Source organism: Calypte anna, chromosome 13 (genome assembly GCF_003957555.1).
Source record: "Calypte anna isolate BGI_N300 chromosome 13, bCalAnn1_v1.p, whole genome shotgun sequence".
Taxonomy (NCBI): domain Eukaryota; kingdom Metazoa; phylum Chordata; class Aves; order Apodiformes; family Trochilidae; genus Calypte; species Calypte anna.
In genome coordinates this window covers 8,049,655-8,062,945 of record NC_044259.1, presented here as the reverse complement: position 1 = coordinate 8,062,945, position 13,291 = coordinate 8,049,655, and the positions used below count along the sequence as shown (strand labels likewise).

At 45.5% G+C, this 13,291-nt stretch overlaps 1 protein-coding gene across 2 annotated transcripts in view; it reads left to right on the top strand.

The window, feature by feature from the left end:
- NEURL1B (neuralized E3 ubiquitin protein ligase 1B) overlaps window positions 1-13,291 on the top strand; it is a 131,633-nt gene that overhangs the window by 94,759 nt on the left and 23,583 nt on the right. Inside the window, exon 1 of one of the 2 annotated variants that reach the window (XM_030459330.1) lies at window positions 3,376-3,508. The exons of the other annotated variant lie outside the window; for it this stretch is intronic. Coding sequence (XP_030315190.1) covers window positions 3,478-3,508 — 31 coding nt within the window. The 5' untranslated portion in view covers window positions 3,376-3,477. Of the gene's footprint in view, window positions 1-3,375; window positions 3,509-13,291 lie in introns of those variants that run through there. 2 annotated transcript variants of the gene reach the window in all.

Sequence of the window (13,291 nt, the reverse complement as noted above, 5' to 3'; positions counted from 1 at the left end):
ATGGAGCTGAAAGAGAAATGGATGCTCCAAGCACCTTCTCAGATTAAGAGCCACAGAGAAAAGAAAAAAAATCAAACAACCTGAAGGTGCAGGGGTGTGAAACTGGAGTGGGAGCTGACAGCCCCCAGGCTGAGGAGCAGAGTTGTGCACAGCTCTGGAGGGAAATGTCTGCAGGCAACAGTCTTGGGGGAAAGACAGAGATTTAGGGAGGCCCACAGTTTTTTAGTGGAGCTCAGCTGTGAACAGGTCAGAACTGGCCAGTTTGAGAGGGGACTGTGACTGTGTCCTGTGCCTTGCTGCCCTGAAAGGCAAAGAGATTTTTTTTCAGTGGTTTATCTCCCTGTTGCTGAAAGAGATGAGTCTGTCATTATTTACTGCCATCTGCTCTGATACCTTACATCTCCTAACATCTTTCATCCCCCAAAACTCGAGTCCTCAAGGGATTTACAAAGGCAAAGCAACCAACTTGATGCCATAGTAAGGGTCACATCTTAGGCTAGTATCAATCTGGAAATATAGCTGGTCTTTGTAAGCTATTTGCATCTCCAGAATCATTACATTGATATGAGTGGGTTTATGTGGCTGCTTAACAGTCAGTATAGTCCATACCCACTCATGAGAGGTCTGGCCTGTGTACATGGTTGTAGAAGGGTTTGCATCATAGCCCTGTTTGTGGCAAACCTCAGGTGGAATCCATCTCTCTTTTTTTTTTTTTTTTTTTTTGTCCCATACCTTAAAGGCCTGGGTACACATCCACATGCAGTAAGATTTAGAGGCAATTAAAGTGAGCTGGGAAGCAGATATCTGACATCAGGGTAACATGGAATGCCTTCCAGAGACTTTCATTTGCCTGGTATTACCTTGATCTTACTCCACTGATCCCACTAAGATGAATTTGTTATTGGGGGTTATTTGTTAAGGGGAGGCAATAGGAAGTGCAGAGGGAGAAGCAGAAGCACAGTGTGTTCAGTAAGTGTCCAGTCCTGGAAGTCAGATACAACATAGAAATCATTTTGTGGCTCTGGAATCACCCTGTAAGCATCCCTTGGGTTCCTTGTGTCTTGGTTTCATCACTTATGAAACAAGGATAGCTCACCTTGTCTGCAAAATAGTTTAAGATTTAATAACAAAAGCTACTAGAAAGGAGCTTGGGTGATATTATTATTTTATAGCTAGAAGTGAGAATGCAAAAAAGTGAGAAAAAAAAAGTGAGATAGCAAAGCAAATGTCACCCTGCCCCTTGATCAAAATAAGGACAAGAGAGGGAAGGGGATTTCTTAAGACAAGCAACCATCTGTCAGGCTTACAGAGGAAATTACTGAAGTGTGTTATCAATAGTTATCAGAACTTGCTGAAGTGGAAAGAATTTTTACATGCTAATGAGCTTCCAGTTGTGGTTCCTTGGTTGGGACAGTTGGTTTCCTTTCTGCATTTCTCCAAGCTGAGCACTGACTTTGCACTGCCTTTCAGTCCCCTCTCAGTGTTGATTTCTGGTTCTCTCGTACTTTCTCAGTGTGGTTTCTTGGGAGGATAAAGTCATCCTCACTCAACTACATCTCATGCTTATTGTTTTGCACTGTGTGAAGTGGGTTATTTTAACAAATTCTACATTTTTACGATGCCAAGAAGCAGGGCCGTTGATTGCATTCCTGGAGGCTGCCTCCACATCCTAAGGATGTGCATTTCCATTTTATTGTCTTCTATTTTTACCTCGGTTTTGGAGAGGAGGAAGGGCTGGAACACCCTTGGGACAGGCAGTGGCTGTCTCTGGGCTGGTGCGGTTGGGGTGTGGAAGGAGGGACCCGGAGTGTCACCCGGGCTGTCCCGGGGGAGGTGACACACAGCCCACACATGGCACACACATCACTTGCCCTGGCAGCCACAGGCAGCCGCTGAGCCCCAGCTGTGCAGAACCCCCCTCTGTCGCCTCTGGCTTTTTAAGGTTTATTTAAGCCCTGAAGTAAGGACTGCCACTCCCTGCTGAGGGACAGCAGCCAGGATTAGCCAAACCCATCTCCTTCTCCGCTGCCTAGAGCAGGGAGGACTTTCCCCTTTGTGTAACTGGGATGTCATTGCTCCCCTTCCCTCCTCCCTGCTCCTGCCTCTGACAGCTCCTGCCTGTGGCTTACAGCTCAGGGTGCCCAGGACAGTGGGAGACATTTGCTAACCTAAGAAGACAGCAGATGAGTGCAAGCACTTTTAAAAACAGCTGCTTGTGTCTCATTCAATAATCTCATCCTTAACAAATCCATGTGATGGCAAAAACTACTGAAAATTAGGTTATTCTGTCCCCTCTCATTTCCTGAGCCATACTTGACCCAATCAACATGATCTAGGGATTAAAAGGCTTGTTGTTTTATCTTCCCTGCAATAGATCAGAGCCTGATCTCTGCCAGGCCATTGAGCTACTGGTGCTTGGCTCTCCTCCTCTCTCCACATTTTTGTGTCCCAGGACTGACTCCTGCTGAGTGCTCTTCCCAAATGTTACACACTGTGGCATCAGCCCAATGTGTTGGTAGCATCAGGGTTTGTAGCTCTCATCTTTGTTTCTCCATTCTATGAAAAGAGCCTCGGAGAAGAAAGGCTCAGCCACGTCACCCCTCAGCAGCACAAGTGTGGCCAAGAAGAAAAAGGAAGCCCTTGCTCTTCTGGGGCTACAAACATGTATTTATATCTGAGATCAAACGAGAGAGAAATAGTGAGGAAAATGTTGTCAAGGCTGCACCTCAGGCTGTCAGCTGAGGTGTCCTTTGTCACCGTGGTATCTGTGTGCCTCAAACTTAATAATGAATTTGCCAACACAACACTCCTGCTAATACCCTCAATTCCCAGATGGGGAAGCCGTGTCACTGAGATGCAAAGTTGTTTATCCGAGGTCACCCTCGAAGCAGACGTAACAGGGAGGACAAGAGCTCGACTTTATCGACTTCCCCGTGTTTCCCAGCACAGTTTGCATGCTCTGGAAAGGTTTTGCTGATGGAAAAGGCTTTCCTGAGGATGAAGTTGGAGCTGCCAGCCGTGCCCTCCTGCTCTCCAAACCATTTTTTTTTTTCTTAAGAGAGAAAGCAGATTTTTTTTTCTTCTTCTTCTTAGGGAGAGAGGCAAGAAGTAATGTCCCGGGGTCTGTAGACCCTCTCTGGAGGAGCGGGGCCCGTGCTTACCCGCAGCCCAGCCGGCAGCTCCTGCAACAGCTGTCCGCCGCTTTTTGCCGTAGTTTCTCTCCCCCGTTACGACCCCGCGCAGGGCGGAGCGTGGCCGGTGCCGGGGTGGGTTCGGCGGACCCGCAGCCCCAGACGTCCCGGAAAGGCACCGGGGAGCGGCGGGGGCGGCGCGGGGCGGGCCGGGGCGGTGCGGGGGGCGGTGCGGTCGGGCGCGGAGCGGAGCGCGGCGGGAGGCGGGAGGCGGGAGGCGGGCGCTGTCCATGGCCCTGCGGAGCGCTGGGCCGCCCCGGGCTCCGCCGCGCCGCCGAGCGGAGCGATGGGCAACACGGTGCACAAGACCCTGGCAGGTACCGGAGTGCGGAGCGGGGGGTTGCGGGGTGGGGGGCGCGTCCCGGCCCAGGAGATGCTGGGGGGAGAGGCGGGCAGTGCCACCCCTGGGTGCGAGCCCGGTATCCTGGTGGAGGAGCCTGGGATAAGCTGAATATTAAGAAAAAAAAAATTAAAGATTTTTAATTTTTTTTTTTTTAATTATTTTGATTGTCTGCTCTGCGGTGGGCAGCGAGGCTGTGATGGTTAAGCAGAGGGTACAGCATCGCCCATGTGAGAGCACCAGGGGCGGGTGAAGGGGAGCTGTTCTCCCAGTGATCCCCAGCCTTTCCATGCTTTCTTTTAAATTTTTTTTTTTTTTTAATGCAACTTTTTAATACGGAGAAGCGTTGGTTGGTCTAATTCACTGGAGAAAAACTATTAAAACTATTTGATAGCAGGTCTGAAATGTTTGGTAGACTGTCCTGGCTCTAAACTGCCGTTTTAGTAAACTCTGCTTGTGCACAAGAGATGTACAGATTCTTTTCCTTTGCAAGTCTGTAATTCTGAGGCTTTTTCCTTCTCAGAGAAACGATGCATAATAAAAGCAGTTAGTCTCTATAGAATCAACAGTATTGAATTACTGAGCCCTGGCCAGTCTGTAGCTTCAGCTAGTTTGCTTTTCTTTCCTTTTTTTTTTTTTTTTTTTTTTTCCTTACAGAGCTCCTGCATTGCATCCTTTGTACTTTGGGCTCCCATAAATAAAAAGGGTATTATTAAACTTATTTAAAGAAGCAGGAGGACCTATTGAACACACACACACATGCCTCCCTGTAATCAGCTAGGGAACTGAATATAGAAATAAAGAGAGGAATAGATTTGCATTTGGATGTGCCATATATTGTCTTTGCGAAGAGAGGGTGCTTGGGACATTCAAGGCACAAAAGAAAGCTGCTAGGCTTGTGGCTTAGCTATGAACCTGTTATTAGATTTCTAGTTGCATCTCCTCTCATTCTCTATTACATTTAAATGGTAAATTAGCTCCTTTCACAATAAGAAAGTTTTAATTTTTTTAAATACCTCATCAACAGGCAAATAAAGGCATTGTAAGGAGTGCTTGACCTTGGAGGGAATTAATTTTGTGGCTTGGCTTTTCAGCGTGCGGCAACATTTAGGGGCACATGCAAAAAAAAACTGGGAGAACCAGAGTTAATATCCTTGGGCTAGGGGAGGTTACCTCGCTAAGGCTAGAACTTCCAAAAGAAAAAATACCTGTACCTGCTGGGACGTGGGATCTATCTGTGAGCTCTGTTCTAGAAGGCTGAGAGTTGTATCAGCCATTCTGCCTATTGCTAGAACAGTCTCTCCCAAGCAGCCTTCACATGCTCAGCCTTACACACGTGAATTTAAAAAAAGGGATGACATCAGTTGTACTGCAGTTCAGTGATTAAAGAGTTTCTCGTGGCACTTTCAAAAGAAGTTGTTAAGAAAGAGGAAATGTTTGATGGAAAAAAATGAAGACCTGATTTATGTAGACCTCCCTGCTCATTGTTCTGGTGGCCTAGGAAAATATCCATCCTGTCCTGCCAGGTGGAGACTGTCTGCAAAGATTGTTTTACTGGGGATAGCCCATTGCAAGGCAGAAACATGCAGAACACTTGAACACCATTTACTAATCTGCTGGGAAATGTTGAAAATGTGTCTTTTCCCCAAATTCAGCAGTGTTCAATTTTTACAAAGTAATGGCAGTCAATAAGGCTGTTAACCTGTGGTGGTAGAAGAGATTTTGGCTCTTTGCAATTTGGAAGTTCATAAACATGTTTTGTCAAGTTGGACACAATTCAGTAAGTTTTCAGATTAATGTGCTTGGATGCATTGTTTGTCTTTCATTATCCAAATGGCATTACAGAGGGAAGCAGGTTTAGAACTGTTGTTGGATCAGTTCTTTTGAAAATTACCAAGGTTTTCCAGAAGACTGAATTGTTGGATGAAATCCTATTTGTAAATGCTATAGCTGTTTAAAATTACTCAAAGGTAATCAATCAGAATTAAGCTTCCTTTTCTTTGTCCAAAATATACCTTTTTTTTTTTCATCCTGGCAATGCACTTTCACTCTCATCTTAACTAACAGAGGAATTGCTCTCCCCCGTCCTGTGGCTGAAGTAATTTATTAAAGAAACAAACAAACAGAACACCCCCAAACTAAAATTTGCCTGCACGTTATGTTAAATTGATTGACTATGGAAGCCTACAGATATTGTTCTCCTTTTGCTGTTTTGTTCACCATAAATAGCTTAAGGTTGAAAATGTCTTTCTGTTCTGCTCAAATGTAAAGGAAATGTGGAGGAACCTTCATCATTTGGCTTCTGAAAAAAGACAAACAATCAACAATTCAGGCTTTTTTATAGAAATGGAAATACATTTCTCAAGTAGCGGAATTCAATTTTAAATCTCACTGAAAGCAGTTCAACTCATTTGTATGCCTAAATTTGCTGAAATATGTTTTCTGTACTTACTGCATGTCTAAATCCTTGCACAGCTTCACCCTGTTCTCCACATTTCCTTGTAATGATACAAAAGCATTCGCTATCGGTGCTGGAGAAATTTTGCTGGGAGCTTGGGGAACTTGTGTTTGCCAAGTATCTGCTGGTTAACACACAATGGGTGAAGGCTTTGTCAAATTAACAGTGAGGTTTCTAACCAGAGTGGTATTGAAATGAGTAACAGGCTAGGGCTAATGAAGGGCAGCAGCTTCTATATTTGAGCTGGTTGAGGAGACGTTTCAATGGAAAAGAGCTGAGATATGTCAATGTGCTTAACAACGGTACTGAGGTGGTGGTGGAAATTGCTCTTATCCAGATGACAGCTAAATGATACCTGACACATTCCTCAGGTGGTTGGCCTGACCCTGCAGGGTGAGCAGGACCTCTTTCCCTTTGGGATACCCTGTGTTTCCAGCTGCCACCACTCGGTGCTATCCCATTGCTGACCTTTCCTGCATCTCCAGTGGGAGAAGCTCCCACTACATCTCCAGTGTAGTGTGGGAATTTACACTTGGATGGTGCTGTTTGCTTGCTTCCCTCCCCTTACCCCTGCCCATTGTCAGAGATGAGTTGTGGGCAGGTGGTTAGGCAAGAGTGAATTCTTTATTATTGAGGCACACAATTTTTTCTGTCTCCTACAGGTGATAAACTAGGTGTGCAACATTGCAGCTGATGGGTGGGACATGTCCTGACCTGCAGAGTGGGCTGGGAGGCCACGTGGATGATGGTGGATGGGTTGCATACCAGCATTGGGCTTTATGGCTTTGTGGCTGCTCTTACCTCTGGTGCTCTGCAGAGTTGCTCCCTTGAGTTAACTCACTGGTGAGAGAGGCAGCCAGCAATGCATATCTGCACCTGGGTGTTGTGGATGGTGCTAATTTCTGTGTGCTAATTGCTTTCATTAGCAGGCACTGCAAATAGGGCTCAGAAAATGGTTAATAGCCAGATGGGAGCATGAAACCTCCCCTGGGGAGGAGGGAACCCAGTGGTACTTGAGGACTGGCAGGCTGGGAGAGGTTAAAATTCCCCTGAGGGGTCGAAGCCCTTCCATGGAACTGAAAGGTGCAGGAAATACTGAGGAGCAACACCTAGGAGGGTCAGGCAGGCAGCAAATGTCATTGCAACACACAACAGCTTGTGGTGGTGGGGTGAGCACGGGCAGCGGCTGTCGTGGGCAGACAGGGCAGGCAGGAGGCACTTGCTGGCTGAAGCACAAGTAAAAAACTTTCCAGTTGGGATCCAGTTGTTGATCCTGGCCCAAATAGGGTCATTGGTATTTAAGAAAGAGCCAAATTCCCTTTTAAGAATCTGGCTGGGATCTGATTGCAGTGCTTCTCCCACAGCCTTCCTCACAACTGCAAGGAATACCAAGTATGAGTGGCATTTGTGTCTGGTAAACACAAGGGAGAATGGGACTTGGTCTGGCAGAAGTTACTTCAGTTTCTTATTTTTGAGAAATTGTTTCGTAGTCTTAAGAAAAATGCTTTAATAATTAACCCTTTATCGGCAAGTCAGAAGTATCAAGTTTAGACTTTTACTGGACTGATGTTCCCATGTGCCAGTCTGTTGCAGAGCAGAGATGGTCAGAAGGTCCTGATTACAGTAAAGCAGCAGAAATTCATAGCTTGTGGATCCTTTTTAAAATTTGATGGTTATTATCATAATATATACACTTAGTTTGTAAATGAGTAGCAAAGGCCATGTAGTGGAAAAAAATCTCTCTGTCTTTTCCAGGGGCTATCATCTCAGCTTCAAGGGGCATTTTTTTTTAGATCCATTCTCCTGTCCCTCCTCCCCCTTTAGTTGCTAGTGAAACACTGAAGGAGGAGTGCTTGGTATCCCGAGCAGGGAGTTAGTTCAGTAGATTGTTTGGTTTGGTTCCAGTCTGACTTCAACAAAACTACAAAATAACAGTTCAGGTTGTTCTGGTTTGAGTGAAAAAGGTACCTGTTCAGACCAGTTTTTTGTCCGGGTTTGGTAAACTCTGTGATTACAGGTGTTAATCCTGCCTCAATAACAGCCCTATTTTTCTGCTTTCCTGCTTCTTTCAGTCCAGGAGATGACATTTCTTGAGTCTGTCGCTGATTTTGCTCCTGACTTCCTGTGTAATGTTTGAGCAAGTGGCTTTATCATAGTCTTGTTTTGTATGTAAAGGAGGCAGGAAACACTATTTGGCTCACATGGCTACACAAGAGTAAATTAATTAATGCACAGGCATGAGGCATCTCCAGGAAGAAGGTCACAGAAGTGGAAATAAAAAAATAGATTGACTTGCTGCTTCTTTTGTAGCTTTCTGCTTTTCCACCCTTCAAAAGGAATCCTGTGAAATCACTCCCTGTGATTTAGAGCTGGAACAGGTTGATCGTCTGCTGAGAACTATCTTTAACAAGCTTCACACAGTACATACCCAAAAATGTGCTGCAGCCAACTGGCATGATTAATTCAGCTCTGCCATTGGCATCTCGGCTGTTGAGACTGGAGGAACAACTGTACTCAAACCCAGGCAGGCATTGCCTATCAAGACAGTGCTAAGTGAAGCAGTGTGTCCTGCCCCATGGCCCCTGTGCTGCCAGACACACACAGCACATTGCCAAGTGTGTCATTAAAGGGAGAGCTTTTTGTTGCTCTCCACTTTCATGCCAGATAGTGCTGGGCAGGTTCCCTCTCCGCTGTTTTATTGTTTACACTCCAGAGTGGAATTGCTTTGCTCAGAGGTAGGATAGCTGGCGAACAGCACTTTCCTCCTTTTATTCCTCTAGATAATTGCCACAGATCAGAAGGACCTGTGTGTCACCTTCTGATTCTACTGTAGATGGTCAAAATCATACCCCGGAGTCTGTGTGTGCAGGCAGAACTCTTAGAGAGCCCTCACCGCAGGCAGAGGAAACTGCAGAGTCCCAGCATGTTATCATTTAACTGGCTGAGGAGGTGCTTAAGTATGCTTAAGGTGTTTAACTTTAGCCAGTCAAGTTTGAATGTGCAGGCATTACTGTTTACTTGACATGAAAAGGATGAGTCACCTTGAAGCTTATGCTGTGCTTCTCTTCCCATTCTAGTAAAAATCCTTCTTGCAAATCGTGTTCAGTGGCTTCTCAACTAGAAATGCAAGTAGGCACCTTGGTCCTTGTAAGCTCCACTGGGTTTAGCATTCAAGCTCACCGAGTTTTGGAGTTGCACTTTTGGATGGTCAGTGTCCTGCTGCACAGTTTGCCTTGAAAGGAAACATTTTCTTTCTCATCAGCATCCCACTGCTTACAGAGCCCATCTGTGCAGGTTGGTAGCTAAAATAAGAGCAGGTTTCCCTGAAGTGGAGTGTGCGTGTCACATTGATGGATGTGGTGGGTTCAGAAGAGAAGCAGAGAAGCAAATCTCCTGATCCAGGCAGCAGAGAGCTAGGGAGCACCCAGGAGCAGGGGCTCACTTTGTGGGGTGGCTTCATGAGCTGCAAGATGGGCTGAGGCCAGGTGTGTTCCCCTGAAACACGTGTCACATCCCACTCGAGTTTCCTTATGGGGAAGTTGTGAGCAGTCTCCCTCATCTTTTACTTTCTATTTCCATCTGTCTTCTCTCCTTTTTTGGTCTCCTTTCTTGTGCCCAGAGCAGTTTGGCATCCCACACCTGCTGTTGCTGCTTTCCACAGCCGCCAAACCACACTGCTGACTCATGGCTGCAACTTCCTTGCTCCTAATGAGCTCCTTGGCCACATGCTCATTTGGGGCTTCCTGGCATCAGAACACAGGGTGGCCAGTGGATTTTTCTCCAGGCTTTACCCAGAGAGCAGATGTATGCTCACTTACCAACAAGTGCAGAAAGAGATGGGAGCATCAAAGAACCTGGCTCCATGTCACATCCTGGGAGATTTTTCTGTCTGCAGCAGCTCCAGGAAGTTTTGCTATAGGATCATTTCCAGACTGTTCTGTCTTCTCATTCAGGCAGTTTCTACCCCGTTGCCTTTGGCATCACTGACCTGCTGTGTCCTTGAGGGGACTCACCCTGTGTCAATAGTCCACATGTCTCTATGATGGCCCCAGTGCCTTTAGGTTGTGAGGTCCTCCCTCCTCTCTGAAAATCTCCCCATCCCACCTCTTTGCATGCTGTAAATACAGCAGGGCTGCCCAGAGGCTGGAGCAGTCCCTTCCCCACAGTCCCTTAGATGTGTACCCATGGGTAGACATGCTTTATGGGAAGGAGATGCCCTTTACTCTGGGTAGTACCATATCTTGATGATGGGTGCATTTCTCCCTCTCCTCTGTATATTAAAAGCATGAATCATTGGCACCAAGACACCCAGTTGAAAGCTGTATCTCATCATACCTGTGCCAGCTTTTCCCTTCAGACTTGGATGCCCTGTTGTCTCAATTACTGAGTGCTGGAACATGAAAATCCTGGTGTCTGAACAGTTGAAGCGGGGCTTTGGGGAGGAGGGAGGGAGGGGAAAGTGATTTCTTGCTTGTTAATTTGTTTTTCGTTCTGTGTCCACGGAGATGTCTTCCTCTGCTTTGTGCAAGCAGAGCATGCTTTCCACTCAGGAGTTTTTTCTTTCAGACCTCTGGCAGTGGAGAAGCTCATAGATCCCCTACTGAGAGGATCAGACACCATCCCTTTCCCTGCTCCAGCAAAACCATGTCTTTTTTCCTATCTGAACAGACAGGACCAGTGTAGAGAATCCAAATCAGAAGAAAAGAAATTCCTTCTCACTTGCTGCTGGAATTATACAGGGAGATTCTTAAAAAAAATAACAAACCAAAAACATTTAACTACAATTCAAAGCAGTTCAATGCAGCAGGGAAATCACAGGGTATTTTTAAAGAGCTACTGATGCTTTGAAAGGAGAAAAATGGATGCAGTTGTGTTTTGTAGAGTTGTAGGCTTCTGGATATAGCACGTTCTGTTTTCTTATTTCACAGTGGATATTTCCATAATAATGAGGCTTTTCTACTTTAGGAATTCTCCCATTTTAACCATCCATTTGTCTGACTCCAGGTTTCTTGTGATTGTACTCCTGATAGTATGACTTATGGCTATGTAGGAGAAATAGATGGCATAAAAGCAAAGCTCTGTTTTTCAGAGCCCGTGCAGCAACACAGGGAAGTCAGTCAGGAGAGAATTTCCCTGAGTGAAAGTTTTCTACCAGGTTTCCAAATGTCAGGGAAAAAAAGTTGTTTGATTTTTGCCCTCCTCCATAACTTGAATGTTAAATCTGCCAAGCTCTGCCTTAACAAGCCAAAGATAGAAGATAGAATATCCCATTTGGCAGCAGAAATGAAATAATTTCATTCAGGTTTATCTCTCTTTCCTGAGTGATGACTAACACTGTGGCAACAGCATTTCTCAGCCTGTTATCTGTTTTGGTCTCATCAGGGCACCAGCTCTCAGTTTGACATATTCTCTATTTTATAGAGTGGGGTTTAAAACTTATCTCTGCAATATTATGCTAAGGTTGAGAGCATAACTCCTAATGAGAGGGAATTGCCAGATTTTGGAGTCTTGTACTTGACACAGTTAGATAGAGGGGTTTTTTTGTTTGTTTTGTTTTGGGTTTTTTTTGCACTTTGCACTTGAGATCTGTCTGGTCTAGTGTTCTACTGGTGGCCAAAATTGCTGCTAAGAGGAGCAGCTAAGAGGCTGCAGTGGATTACAGGATGTTTAGGAGGAGACAGAACCAGGACCTCTGGGCATGTGCTCTTCAGAAGGCAGCCAGGAAGGTTAACACTGGAGTTGTGGTGAAGTAGTGAAGTACAGTTTATAGGAATATATATATATATATATATCACTGGAGGTCTTAAAGAGCAAGTTTGTTTTTTCATCAGCTAGGAATGGCATTGGTAGAGTTGCTTCCATCAGAGATTAGAGGTGGGCTAAAGAATCCCTGTAGGCTCCTGCTGAAGAGGTGTTCCACCAAGAAATGCCTCTTTAAAGGGCTGTTCTTTGCAGTCCTTTCTCTGAGATGCCATCAAAGACTCTTGACTACTTTGTCAATGAATATTTTGGAAGCCTGATGGAAAACTTTCGCTTTTCATTTAACTGGAAAGAGAAAGGGTTTCTTAGTGTAGAAACAGAAATAATTTACTAATTGTTGTTTCACTTTTAGTGATAAAAAACATCATCTGGTGTGTTGTGTGGTGGCCATTGTGCTGGTTTATGAACCAGAGATAACTTTCAGATTATGATTCCCAGGGACAAACTACATAATGGAAAGAATATGTCAGTGCCCTGTCTTGGACATGTCAGTCAGTGATGGATTTGTCTTGTGCCCCCTGGGGATCTATGGCTGGCTGGTGGACAGAGCCCTGTACAGGCTGGGGACAAACCTGCAGGGACACAGGGACATGGCATGGGGGCTGCACAAGGGCCTTGTCTTTAGGGAAAGCTGAAAAATAAAAGTTGAGCATTGAGAGCGTGTGTGCAGGGAGGGAAAGCTCGACGACACTGGAGCTTCCCCGCTTTCAGATATTTCAGGATGCCAGGCATTTTGGGTGATGTTCTTCTGGATAGGAGGTGCCCTCCGAAAAATATGGAGCAGATCTTCACACTGGCATCCGATTTGTGAGTCTTAAATAGGAATTACTGGGTGATTTGCCAGCAGGAGAACAGCACTGCTTGTGCTGCTGATGTGATCAAAGGGAGAGGGTGAGAAGGACAGATGCTTTGCAAGTCAGAATTGCAAGGAAATCCATCTCAGAGTTGATAAAAACTGCTCTTAGCCAACAGACCCTATAGTGTGTCTTTAAATACCCCAGCCTTGAGCAAGCAGTCTGTACTGAGTCATGCCTGGGGATTGCTGTTATTAGGGAATACTATAAGGGCTAGAAAAAGGGAGAGCGGGATACAACCACACACAAACAAAAACCAAACAAAACCAACACCCAAATGCTGTTAACTATCCAAAGGCAATCTCTGGTGTCTGGGTGTTGTTTCTGAAAGTGCCTGAATGGCTCAGGGCAGTCTGGATGCTGGACTCCTGTGGACTGACTTGGCAGCCCCTACCTGATGTAGGAAAACTTCTCTCTTGCTTCACCTTGTAGGTTCAGAGGTCTGGCAAAAAAGTGCTTTTACGTAAGACCTTTTGTATACATGGGGTTGGACAGGAAGAGATTTTTCTGAAACAAGAATGCCTTCTTCCAAATTAGTCTACTGCTTCAGCTCGGAAAAGGCTCCTTAGCATGCCAAATACCAGTGTCTGCACATAGATATTGGCAATAATCTGCTGTCCATTTACACCCTACCTTTTTCCAAAATAACTTTCATGTCTAGACAAAGGATGCAGCTCACCTGCAAGGC